The sequence below is a fragment of the Mandrillus leucophaeus genome, unplaced genomic scaffold, assembly GCF_000951045.1.
Source record: "Mandrillus leucophaeus isolate KB7577 unplaced genomic scaffold, Mleu.le_1.0 Scaffold148, whole genome shotgun sequence".
Lineage (NCBI taxonomy): Eukaryota > Metazoa > Chordata > Mammalia > Primates > Cercopithecidae > Mandrillus > Mandrillus leucophaeus.
Genome location: NW_012101454.1, coordinates 5303764 through 5317537, shown reverse-complemented (window position 1 = coordinate 5317537; position 13774 = coordinate 5303764). Strand labels below are relative to the sequence as shown.

General features: G+C 36.5%; 1 protein-coding gene and 1 pseudogene across 2 annotated transcripts in view; both read right to left on the bottom strand.

Moving 5' to 3' along the window:
- Positions 1-13773, bottom strand: part of GLCCI1 (glucocorticoid induced 1) — a gene marked incomplete at its 5' end in the record, with an annotated part of 146710 nt that extends 132937 nt beyond the window's left edge. Inside the window, one exon of the mRNA XM_011974738.1 lies at positions 13719-13773. Within this exon, the coding sequence (XP_011830128.1) occupies positions 13719-13773 (55 nt within the window). The remainder of the gene's footprint in view (positions 1-13718) is intronic.
- Positions 1314-3167, bottom strand: LOC105535590 (annotated as a pseudogene). Its single transcript, XR_001005459.1, has 3 exons — positions 3122-3167; positions 2244-3044; positions 1314-1922 (listed from the first exon to the last, which is right to left on the bottom strand). The product of XR_001005459.1 is annotated as a peptidyl-prolyl cis-trans isomerase-like 4 (transcript).
- Position 13774: the final 1 nt, after the last annotated feature.

The following is a 13774-nucleotide window of genomic DNA, read 5'->3' as shown; positions in this document are numbered from 1 at the left end:
GGGGTGGGGGGAGTGGGGAGGGATAGCATTAGGAGATATACCTAATGTAAATGATGAGTTAATGGGTGCAGCACACCAACATGGCACATGTACACATATGTAACAAACCTGCACGTTGTGCACATGTACCCTAGAACATAAAGTATAATAAAAAAATTACAATTCACTGAAGGTTTAAACGATTGTTAGCATTTTATAGCAATAAAGTATTTTAAAAATTAACAAAAAAGAATATTTTAAGATTAACAAGTATTAATTATAATTAATTTCATTACTTTTCCTAAATCTCCTTATTTCCTAAAATTCCTACATACAATTTTATATGGTTTCTTACATCATTATAGTCAGAGGCCATCAGATTTTCTTCAGTGTTCCATATGCCCATAAAAAAGAAAAGTCACAAAATATTATTCATTTAACATTGTTTGCTTTACCAAGAAGTTAACTACAACATGTATTTCATTGAACAGGAATATCTGCATAAACACATTATTTTTTGACCACACGTTTAATACAAAGTACAACAGGGCAAGTGTCCTAAAGATTAGCTAACATAACTGAACAGTAATTAAAGGCTGTAAGTCTAATATTTTTTATAATTTGATATTATTTTATACAAATGAAGATACTCATAGCACATGATCAAGCACTGTAACTCCTACATAGACAATGTTCACAGCAGCATTGTTTCAACAGCAAAAACAAAAATAAATAAAACTCAAATGTCCATCAACAGAAGCATTCATGTAATACTATACAGCAATAAAAATGAAAGCCACAAAAGTAAACATTATGCCATCTATACAAAACTGAGAAACATACAAAATTAACATTTCATTTAGAGATACCTATGTACAAAGCAAATGACCAACACAAATTTCCAAATAATTACTTGAGAGGGACAGGGTTCTTATGGGACGTCTAAAGTGTAAGCAATATTCTAGATCTTAAGCTGGCTGATGAGTACACAGATATTCATATTTGTTATCCCTTTGCCTTATAAGTACATGTTTATGTATTTTGGCAGTACATAATACTTCATTTTTTTTAAAAAAACAGTAAAAATGTGAAAGACTTCAAAAAATGAAGACTACCATTTATGTATAACAATAAAATTATTGTAAAAAAGTATACAAAGAAAATGCTGAGTTCTTCCAGTGCCCTATATAATCAGTATTAATAATTTAAAGGGCGATAATCCCAGTATGAAAAAAATGACAAGCTTTGACACAAAATCTGAACATCTGCTTTCCTGGCACTCTAAGTTAGACAAGGGTGAATATGTTAGCCACTCAATTCTGCCTCTTCATCTTTCATCTGTATTTAGATTTTTCTTTATCTTTGGATTTCTTTGGACTTCTGCCTCAGTCCCTTTTTACTCCTTTCTCTTTCGTAAAGATGTCTGGTATTTGGATTTGTGACTATTACTATAATGGCCATTCCTCTCTCGAGATCAGCTACGACTTTGGTTCTGAGTTCAGTCTCTCTTTTTACTCTTTCATTTCTCCCAACAGCTTTCTTCTTCTTCATAGTGACCAAACTCCAAACTTTCTCTATAATTATCTGGATTAGTATTTTTGATAGGTATGCAGTCTTCATCTTCTTTTTCTTCAGAACAGTGATGGGTTTTCTTCTTGTGTTTTTTACTTGTAAGTGAGTGACTTGACTTTGAGTCTTCTGCCTGCTCATCTAATACAACAGCATATTTTGCCTCCTGTTTGGGCTTTATCTTTCAGAACCAAATTAGATGGTTTATTCTGTTCCTTTTTATACTCCTTTAAATCACTCTTGTTGTACTTCCCACCTTTTCCTTCCATTTAACCTTTGTAGCAGACTGGCTAAAATCCATGTTTTCTTCTGTCCATTTTTAAGAACGCTTTCTCACAGTCTTCTTCCTTCTCAAATTCAATAAAAGCATACATCTGTAATCCCAGCACTTTGGGAGGCCGAGGCAGGTGAATCACTTGAGGTCAGGAGTTCAAGACCAGCCTGGCCAACATGGCAAAACCCTGTCGCTACTAAAAATACAAAAATTAGCCCGGTGTGGCGGTGCACGCCTGTAGTCCCAGCTACTTGGGAGGCCAGGTGGGGAGAATCACTTGAACCCAGGAGGTAGAGGCTGCAGTGAGCCAAGATCACGCCACTGCACTCCAGCTTAGGCAACAGAGTGAGACTCCATCTCAAAAGAAAGAAAAAAGAAAAGAAAAGAAAAAGACAAGACAGAAAGAAAGAAAAAGAAAAGCATAACAGAGGGTTTCTCCTGTCTTCCAGTCCCAGATAACTTCACAACTTCTTATTGGCCCAAATCTAGAGAGTATTATATCCAGATCCTCATCTGTACTCACTGGATTCAATTTACAAACACAGCAGATTTTTCTGGAGGTTTAATATCTGCATCAGGTAGGTCTCCTACCATTCTAAAAGTAAAGCCTGAGTTTTAGCTTCTTTTTCTGCCTTTATTTCTTCTACTTCTTCAGCTGACCTTCCTTTGAAATGATCAATTTCTTCATCTGCATCAATTCTACCACTCTTTAATTGTTCCCTTGTAGGTTCTGGTGATAGATCAGGCATTAATAAATGAGGAGCGCCATCAAAACGGATCACCTAAAATCACTGTATAATTTATCCTGATATCCTGATATGGTACAAAGTCCTTGTCAACAAAGGTCTCATTAATTTTCTTAATTATGTCAATGCCTTCTGTCACCTCACCAAATACTGTATGGTAACATCAAGGTAATCTAGATTTTCTCCTGTAGTGATAAGAAACTGAGATCCCTGTTGATCACTGCCATTATTCACCAAGGACATTGTGCCTTTCTTCTTGTGTTTAACTCTTGGGACGTTTTCTGTCTCAAAAAAGCTCGCTTGATCACCATACAATTGGCCAAAAATAGACTCTCCTCCATGACCAGTCCCTATAGGATCAACAGTTTGTATGATAAAATCCCTTTGTACACTGTGAATAAGGCAATAATTGTAATATTTTATTTTGTACAATCTCAAGAAATTAAAGCAGGCGAGTACCTTCTAGATGCTTGGCACTGCCATCACAAATGTCCTTAAACCGTGGTACCTGCTCTCAAAAAGTTCACAGTTGCAAGGCTGCTGCTCAGTGTACAAATCAACAACACATTGCTCAAAGTAGTCTCCAGTAGAACCACCATGGCACCCACTCCTCCTCGGCTATAAACCCTGGGGAGGTTGCTAATACTTCTTTAAGGCAAAAACAAAAAGTCGATAGAAACTGAAAATAGGTAAAGTCTGATTATAAGAAAGAAAAATAGGGCCAGACCCAGTGGCTCACACTTGTAATCCCAGCATTTTGAGAGGCCAAGGCAGGCGGATCACTTGAGGCCAGGAGTTCGAAAGCCCATCTCTACTAAAAATACAAAAAAATTAGCCAGGTGTGGTAGCACATTCCTGTGGTTCCAGCTATTTGGGAGGCTGAGGCAGAAGAATCACTTCAACCCAGGAGGCAGAGGTTGCAGTGAGCCAAGATCGTGCCACTGTGCTCCAGCCTGGGCAACACAGAGAGACACTGCCAGAAAGACAGACAGAAAGAAAAAGAAAGAAGAAAAGAAAGAAAAATGGGTCACTGTGCATTCAACAACCAAGGTTTCAGGTAAATGGTGACACAACACATGAAAAGTTTGTCACTTCCCATTCTAGCTCAGCAATAGCAGATATTCAGCCAAAGTCAAGTCCTCCTTATCTCAACAGCTTCACAAGGCATCACTGCCCAAGATTACTACACAACATTATTACTACATATTACTACATTACTACACAAGAAGCCACATCCAACAATACAGTTCAGACTTCTGCACTAATGTATATGTGTGCAGAGAAAGAAAGGGCCAGTGACATCATCCAAGGCCAAACTATAGTATAATATTATAATATGTACAGGCAGCAAGATACATTAGATCTAAGCATGTTATGGAAACCATAGAATGAAACGATTAATATTTTAAGCTTCATCTAATGAAAGAAAGATTAATATTTTAAGCTTCATCTAATGCCACAAATAAACACAGTGGCAACTTCAAAACAGAACACCAGAAAAAGCCCAAGCTAACTTAGAAATAAACAATTCATATATAAAATCGAAAGCTCAGTGAGAATAGTATATTTCTGAACAAGGATAATAGTATATTTCTGAACAAGGAAAATCAGCTAAGAATTTGACCCACTTTTTGTTACCCAAAAAGATAAAAAGTGAGCAAATGCAATTGCCTGAATGCGTTTCTTTCTTCTTTTAAAGAAGAGGTCACTCTGGAATGTAAAGTATTAATAAACCTTTAATATATACTTTTTAAGCTATATGATCAAAATATTGCAGAACACTGTAGCTTTTTTCAAGAATCTAATTTCTAAGCACAGTCTAAATCCTCACTTCTGCAATACTAATGAAACTGCATTTAGCAATGTTTGCCAATACCAGTTTAGTTAAGTCCTAGATACTTAAATGATCTGACTTAAAGCAGAAAGAGGACAGCTGATTGATTCTTTTAGGGGCAAAGTGTCAGAGTAACTCCAAGAATACTTTAGAAGAAATAAAATTGCACTTACGGAACTTCAAAAGATATTATAAATATATTTTGTTTATAATGAGCTAATATATAATCCAATCTATATTTTACTATGGTATTTTTGTACCTTCATGGAAAGATCACTTCACAAGTTTGTATGAGGAATAGTAAAGTTTCCATATGGCTAGACTTGATGTAACCCTGAGCCACTGAGTCCTGTTTTTATTGTCTTCTAAGATACCAGCATTACACTTCACTAATTCAATGTATAACTGATATATTTAACTAGAAAAGTAAATATAATTACAGAAGAAATGTTATGAGAAACTTTATCCATCACAAAGACTCTATATAATACTTTTAATCTCCTAACAACAAATACAATTTCTAATATTACTTATAAAAGAAAATCATTTCCACATTAACTACTATGCAGAACTTACAGAAAGCACAAATGACACTGAAAAAAATGTCAAAACACCCTGGAAGAAATTATGAAAATAGAGATTAAAATTTCTTTTCTATATTATATCAACAAACCTAAAAGAAGTAAAGAAGTGAAACAGCCAAGTAGATATAAACAAAACTTTTTAAGGTAGTGTGCCTTGCTTTGCCATGACAGTGTTGTATAAAAAGATACTATGTTGAATATTGCTAAAATATCAAAGGATGATAAATGTAGAGAATCATAATGATGGGGCTGAAGGTAGCCATATACTACATTATAAATGGGCAGATTTTTAAAAGTTTACACTGCCAAATATGAATATACAAAAAGGAGACCTTATTCTACTCAGATTTTGAAATGCCAAGTGAACGGAAGTTTTTAAAAATCAAATGCTAAATTCTGTCTAAACAAAGTGATAGGTCCTTTAGGGACCAAAGGGAAGGCCCAATGATGGCATACTTACTGGGGATACTTGCAGCTATTTTAAGTTCCATGCACACTAGGGTCTAGTCCCATTTAGCTTTCTCTTCTTCCTTCACCGCCCCAAAGCTATATTTAGCCTTTCTATGACTTAACTGTATAAGCAGTGGGATAATACATTGTGCATACTTTCCTGCCCCATAACTAACTGGGTTCCAACAACAACTTTCAGCTATCTTGAAGTCAGGACTTAGAGCATTACAAGAGCCCTGTGCATGCTGCCTGATCTTGGGCAAATAACTTAACTTCCCAGGACCTCGTTTCCTCATCTGTGAAAAGAGGTTAATAAAAGTACCTTATATTGGATTCTACCAAAGATTAGTAGTTGGCATAAAAGCTCAGTAAATAAAAACTTTAAGACTCATCTAGCCTAATAAACTTTTTCTTTTCAATAGCAGAATCTTTTCCCTATCCAACCAAAATCTTAAAAAGCCTATTCCCTTCATTTTAAAGACACAGAAGATAAGATGCAGAGTTAGTGGCTTATCATAAGTCAAATGTCAAAACTGAAAAGATAACTCAAGTTTCTTGACTCCAAACCTAGTATTTCTCAGGATACATTTATGTGTCTAAGACATATCTATGGAACCATTTGGAAAATAATTGCTCTGGTCTTTCATTTGATAATTAGTTCTAGACAAAACAGCCAGGTTACACCATCAAGGACTAGTCCAGTCAAACATGCTTTGCTCCACCTTCATCAGAAAAACAGCAAATAATCCCAAAAGCAAATTTATAGAATCAGTTATAGTGCAACTCTAGTCAGTCAATACTCATTCAGTCTTATTCTCATTATCATCTATAGTAATCATTTTTATGTATATAAGTTATCAATAATAGTTATTAATGAAGCTAATCAAGCCACAAGGAGTTAGTTCCTTTATGTCTTGTTCACTGTGCTTAACAATCAAGTGTGTAATAATGTTAGAAAATGTTTCATCAGAAAGTTAATTTTTTAGTAATGTAAAAGTTAAAATTAGCTACATGAAACTATTCACAAAAGTTTTCTTTATGGCCATACAGAATAAATAAGGAATTATTACTGTCAGTAGTTAATAAGTATTTGATCTTCAGTAACACTACACAGGAAGTTGTAGCAGTTTTTGCCTTTTCATTACGAAACACATCTAGATGGTTGGTGGATTTCTTAATTTTTTTTTTTTTTTTTTTTTTTTTGAGACAGCACCCCATTCTAGTACTCAGGCTGGAGTGCAGTGAGGTGATTTCAGTTCACTGTAACCTCTGCCTCCTGGGCTCAAGTGATCCTCCTGTCTCAGCCTCCTGAGTAGCTGGACTACAGGAGTGTGCCACCATGCCCAGGCTAACTTTTGTATTTAGTGTAGAGGCAAGCTCTTGTTATGTTGCTCAGGTTGGTCTTGAAATCCTGAACTCAAGCCATCTGCCTGCCTCAGCTTCCCAAAGTGCTGGGATTACAGGTGTGAACCACCATGCCCGGCAGGATTTCTTAACAATTCTAATAACCTGGTAGACAATTTTGGACACTGACCTTGCCACACAACCATGGGTTACTAGTTTCATTTCTTTTCTTTTCTTTTTTTTGAGATACAGTTTCGCTCCTGTTGCCCAAGCTGGAGTGCAACGGCCTGATCTTGGCTCACTGCAACCTCCACTTCCCAGGTTCAAGTGACGTTCATGTCTCAGCCTTCCAAGTAGCTGGGATTATAGGGGCGCACCACCATGCCCAGTTAATTTCTGTATTTTTAGTAGAGACAGGGTTTCACCATGTTGGCCAGGCTGGTCTCGAACTCCTGACCTCAAGTGATCTGCCCACCACAGCCTCCCAAAGTGCTGGGATTACAGGCATGAGACACTGCGCCTGGCCCACTAGCTTCTTTAAATCATCATTATTTTTGGTGAGCCATCATTAAGGTGTACTATGGTGAACTTCATTAAGTTATATATGTACACAGTTCAACCCACAAATTATAGGCTCTTGGAAGCCTGCTGTCTTTTGGGAGGGCTGAATCAACCTAGTGCCAGTTGCTGGGACAATCACCTGAGACCAGTCTCTGTTTAGTGAATCCTGAAGCTTTCATCAGTTTAGCACCATATGTAATTAACTTTTAACATTTATGAAGAGAGAAAAGGGGAGAAAAGCACTTATATTCACTATAAAGTGATTCGAGGACAGTATAGATTCTGATTACATGTAAGAAAGGCCAGATACAATCATGTTCCTATCTTCAGAATCAAGAATTTCTCTCTGTCTGTCTCTCTCAGGAACAAGAATTTCTCTCTCTCACACACACACACATTCTCTCTGCCTCTCTCTCTTTATGCAAGAAAGAAATGGAGAAAAATGGCTAATCCATCTATATTTTATTTTAGTTACATTCAACAAACTAGGTCTCACATTTTTAGACATTCTGAAAATGTCAGATCATATCCCAGCACAGCGTAATAGTGCCATGGAAACAAAAGAAAACCAATTCCTTTGTCATTCTTTTAGCTCAGAAATCACAGCTGATCATCAACATCAGAGTCTTTTTTAGTTAGGAGCAACAGGATAGTTTTATGGAATGAACACTGGATCTGGAATGAGAAGATCCACATCCTAAATCCTTGCTGAATCAAAGTATACATTGCTTAGTATATAGTTAGCACACAAATACATGTTTTCTTCCTTCCTACCTACAACTAGAGACACAGCATAATATAGGTGAAGTCACTGAGGTATTCATGAACTTGCCTCTTGGTATGTACCTCAGTAACATTCACTTGGAATAAACAACACTGCTTAAAGGTATCTGCCATGTTTGTTCATGCTACAGTGAAATACTTTTCCACAATTTGTTCATAATATAAGTAAAATCCTTAGACTTTTCAGAATTATTGCTAATCCATTCTAATTTGTTTTTCAGAATAAGCACAAAAATTCTTCTAGAATAGCTACATGATGGGTCAACTTATGGTCACTTTCAAGGGTCCAGATGAAGAGTAGCGGGAAACACAGGTAGTATCTGCTCTTCCATCAGTCCCCTAGGCTTTTTATATCAATATATGAGTACTTGTATTCTCTTTCCTCCACTTACTTTTGGCAGAGACCAGACGTTACATAAATTCAACCTCTTGTTAAAATAATTAAACAGTATGTAGCACAAAAAGAGTGTCAGTGATTTAGCTTCTCAGACACTTAATAAAAGAATAAATTATGTACTGAAGACAAAAAACAGTGTCAGACACAGACTAGGACAGGGGCTGCCAAAAAGTCTATCCTGGTGGTGTCTGGAAATGTTAAGTTCTGGAGAAAAGACCAAACTAAAATTAAGAAGAACTAAGTCATTAGAATATACTCTTTAGCGGATTATTAACTACCTGTGAATGTTTTAATAAAACAGACTTCTAGAATTTTTTAAAATTTCAGACTAAGGAAAACCCTCTCCGACTAGCCATTTGTTGAACACTGTCATTTATTTCCATTCTATTCACTGCTGTGGAGCCCAGTTACTCCTTTATTTTCTTATTCACATGTAGTCTGACTTATCACAAGTAAAATAAAAATCACAAGGATGCCATTATCCTTCAACATTTCCCCAAAGTACAAATGCTAATTTGCATTAAGTCCTTGCAGAAATGTACAATGCAGTTCTTCAGTAAAAAGTACTGTAATTAATAAAATGATTTCCAGTTCAATATATACACACAGAACTTTACATAAGTTAAAAACTGATTAAGGTGATTCACACATGCTAGGTATTCAATATTCAATACAGCTAGAATAACAGTTATTTGAGAGGAATATAATCTTTGAATATAAGACAGATTTTGATTAAATAACTATAAATTCATTTATCTATTTTGCTATTCACTCATTGATCTAGAAATTTTAGGCACCATGAGATAACTGATGGAAAAAATTAGTTCTGTAAATAATGAACACCGCTGCTCTCTAGTATAGTTTTCTGAGAATGAAAACCTTTCCCAAAAGTCAGTATGTGAAACCTGTTTATTTAGAAAAAGCTAAAATGTTAATGTATTTTCACTCTAGTAGAAGAAAGCTTTGAAACAAGTTTCTATAAGCACTCTAGGAAAATTAATTAATTTTAAAATGGAAAGGGAGGATCTTAATTTCCAAGAATATCAGCCTGAGAATAAACTTTATAGAAAGAGAATATCTGAGTATCTCTTTCAAAAGAGAAAAAGTTATTAAAATGTTTTGTATTCCACTGAGAACAGTATAAAAATGACTTAAAAAGATACATTTAAGGAAAAGATAAAAACTGAAAGCAAATGAATTAACAGGCAAACATATTACATGCGGTTAACATTATATTTGTATTATCTCTTAGAATAGAATCATAACTTCTTTATGTATAAAACAATGTGGCTCTCAAGATGCTCATGAAAAAGTCTAATTAAATTTCACTCTAGAGTTAGCAATCTGGTAGCGTATTAGGCCTAAATAAACCTGATATGTTAAATCAGGAACCAACACATGCTATTTTTCATAACAGGAGTTATATAAATTACAAGCTCTTCCATGTTTTTATTAGATTTGGTACACTTAAAAATAAGCTGTATTCTCCATCCAGAGTACTCTAAATATGACTGTTATTACATCTTTTAGAACTTATAATTCATCCTAATGCTCTATCTTTACAAAACACACACACACACACACACACACACACACACAAAGATTTGCATTTCCTACTTACTATCTTGGACAGTAAAACTATATTTGTTCTATGTTTAAATCCATGGGTTCTGCTCTGTGAGGTTTCAAAAAGAAGCAACTTTATTATATTTTCCTTTGGTTGTTACTAATGATTTTAGCTTAAAGATCATTAATTTTAACACTAACATCCTGCTTTTTCTCATTTGAGTTGCTCTATTTATCTCAAAGGTAGACTTTATGTATTACCATTACAAAAAAATAACTATTTGCATAATACTTTATGATTTTACATCTATTACAAACACATCACAGGGAGCCTGAGGATTCATTCAGCAGCCTGTCATTCACCACTGCAAGACCCTTCAGAACCAAACAAGAGGGAGGATGACATTTTACTAATGGCAAAAGTACAGAAACGAATGTAAATAACAAACCTTGAAGTTTTAAAAATACAAAAGAAAAAAAGAAAACAAGCAAAAAGAGGATGATCCATGAGCACAAACAAAACAGTTTCAATTTGTAAAATTCCATGTCCTCTATATATACAGCAAGGTGTTTGGCAATTTATGTATTTCTATTATGGTAACCATTTAAATTATTTAAAACTATGCTACAAAAATAAAGGAAATTACCATTTTTTCCTGGGTTGTATAAATTAATAGTATAATAATATTAAAATTGACTATTCCTATTTATAGAATTCAGCTTTTCCTCAGCCTTGTGAAACAATCTGATATCAATTCTCTGTTACTCTAGCCTCAGCCCTACAAATATTCACATTAAGAATGCTTAAGACGCAGATAATGACATAATATTTAGAAATTGTGTTGTTTCATAATTTTTTGGTAAAAGAATCATAAAAAAATTTTAAGCTTCCCTATTTTCTCCTATAATCATCACTCCAGATGAAATGCATGAAATACTGAATGCTCAGTTATGTCACCTTTAGTCCAAATGCCCACAGCACTTGCGGTTTTTCATAAACAATATGCCTTTATACTATATACCTACCCCTTGAGCCATCAACTACTTAATGTTTTAAAATGTAGTTTCAAACGCAGTTTTAACACCCTCTTGCGTGCACACACACACACCCCCACATACACTGAAGTGTGCAGAAAAAGGAGGAGGTGGAGAGCAGAGGAAGAAATGGAGCACGTTGTTGTTTTTCATTCATGCAGTATAGTGATGTCAGTGTCTGCAGCAGCAGTGGCAGCGGCAGGAGCCTTGACCAGTGGAGGCTAAAATCCACTCAAGTCAGAACCTTACAGCATTCAAAAGAAAGTGAGAAGACAATCATTCTAAAAATTAAATCAACTGTTCAGATCATAGATTTTAAATGGCTAAGGAAACAGATTAGTAGGACAGTTTTAATTTGGGTAGCGGGGGTAAAAGGCGGGACATGGAGAAGTAACATAGGAGTAATATAATCACGGAACTGGGGGTACAGAAGCCCGCATTCAAAAATCACTTCAATGTAAAAAGCTGACAAAACCACCTGGTGTTTAAAACAGTAGAAAAACATCTCTAGCAAAGAAAGCCCTTGCATTCCCAACACAAGCTCTCTGACACTGCAAATCTCTCTGCTGCACAACCAGACTCAGAAAAGTGTTTTCATCATGATTGCATTAAAATCGCATTAAACTCGGATGTGCCATACTACAACAAAGAGAATAGTTTAAGCCAGATCACAAATTTCATTAAAACTGCTTGATGATGGAGCATGTAATTCCTAAGCAATTAAGCCTTTTGAAGGATGCAGAAAAACAAGTTGTACTATTATCTGTTGTAAGATGTTAGTGTTTATATACAAAAGGGGAGAAGGGTACTAGATGACCATTACGTTGTTGCAGCAATTGCTGAAACTTCTCTTACTCACATCCACAAGACCCACAATCTGCAATGCTTATTTTATGCCTCTTAGTACCTACAAGAAAATCCCAAAACTCAATTTGTGCACTGTTGAAGCAAAATCACTAAAAAAATTTATGTAACTGTTTTCTGTTCATTCTCTTATTTCTCATTTCATACAGTTGTAGAAAATGTGCAAGAGTTGCATATGGCATTAATCTGTTAGAAAATGGTGGCCTTTTCTATAAAATACAGCCAAAGATGTGTGTTCAGTTGTGGTCATTATTAGGGCGATCACGTTGTTTTCATTCATTCATTCAGGATTTGCTGGAGGATGTCAGTTTCTGCAGCAGCTGGCTTGACCTGGGGGAGGAGTGGAGGAGCATATTCCTCCCAGTGCATACAGATTACAGGATGTATTTCTTGGTGCTCATGTACTCATCCCACTGCACTACATCCTACACTGGTTCAACATCAAGTGGTCAGAAAACAAGTGCGTTAGCAACATGCTAATTACAGGTCTGAAATATTAAAACAAAAACACCAAGACTGCAATGTATCATAACGCAGACAACCACTTTCTCCAACTCTAACACCTTCAAGAAAACTCCATTAAAAAAACAAAAATTCCACATACCACATAAACAATGTACAGACTTTGACAGTGTTTCCCTTCCAAGCAGAGATTTTTCCACCCAGCATGATCTGTTCCCTCCACAATGCAGCAGCAGCATCTGCAGCTCTAGGCTGGTATCTAATAATATTAGCTATTCCACTCTCCCTTATGAGCTTTAAGTCTCTGTTTTGGCTAATCTTCCTTTTCTCCCCCAGGGCTCAACTAGATCATGCACTGTGTCCCTAGACATAAACAAAACCAAAGCAAAACAGAAAACACTAAGGGTAACCCACAGCATCCACCAGCTCACCATTACCTTTGACACCTAACAAAAAAGAAACTTGAGATCCTTCAACAGCTCAACTGAACTGTTAAGTGTACTTAAAAATGGAAGGAAAAAGCGAACACGTTCCACAAATAAGTTTTCAGAAATTTACCATGAAAATCTCCAGTTGAGCATAAACTGTTTCCAGTGCAGGAGTGCTCTGATGCATGAATATATAAAGGGGAGGGGGAGAGAGAGAGGGAGAGAGAGAGGGAGAGGGGGGTGGAGGAGGGGAGAGAGGGAGGGAGAGAGAGGGAGGGAGAACTGAGGGAAAAAACCGTATACACTTCAATTGCACATTCAAAACTGTCCCCTCTAGCAGATATCATTACATCCAGCCGATATCCTTACATCATAACTAATGCCACCATCCCTCTAAAAAATAAAAAAAATTATCCCGGTAGTTATAGGCACGTTAGGAACTTTGCAGGAAAGCACAAAGAGACTGTAGAGATTACAACCACCACCTTATCCGCTGCTGAAGAGTTTGTGTGCGTGTTTAAGTGTTTCGCCCAGCTCCTCTTTCCCCGGCTACAAACAGCAAACACACGAATGAGCTAGCCAGCTCTTAAACTGAAAAACCTCTCGAAGCAGGCGAGTGATGGAAGAGAAAATCTGAGGGGCGGCATGAGGGTCAAATAAAAGTTGCTTTTCAGTTCGCTCCTCCAAGCCCCGCAGCGACCGCAGGGGGGTGAGATTCCCAAAGCCACTTTCACACCTTCGATAATGCACTAGCAAAGAGAAGCCCGAAGAGGCTGAAGTTTCCACGGAGGGCACCGTCGGGGAGACGCAGCCCGGGAGGACGGGAGGGTTGGGCTCGCTACCTCTGCACACGGGCGAGCCGGGGCTCCGTCTCTCAGGTGAGCTGCTCCTCCGGTGG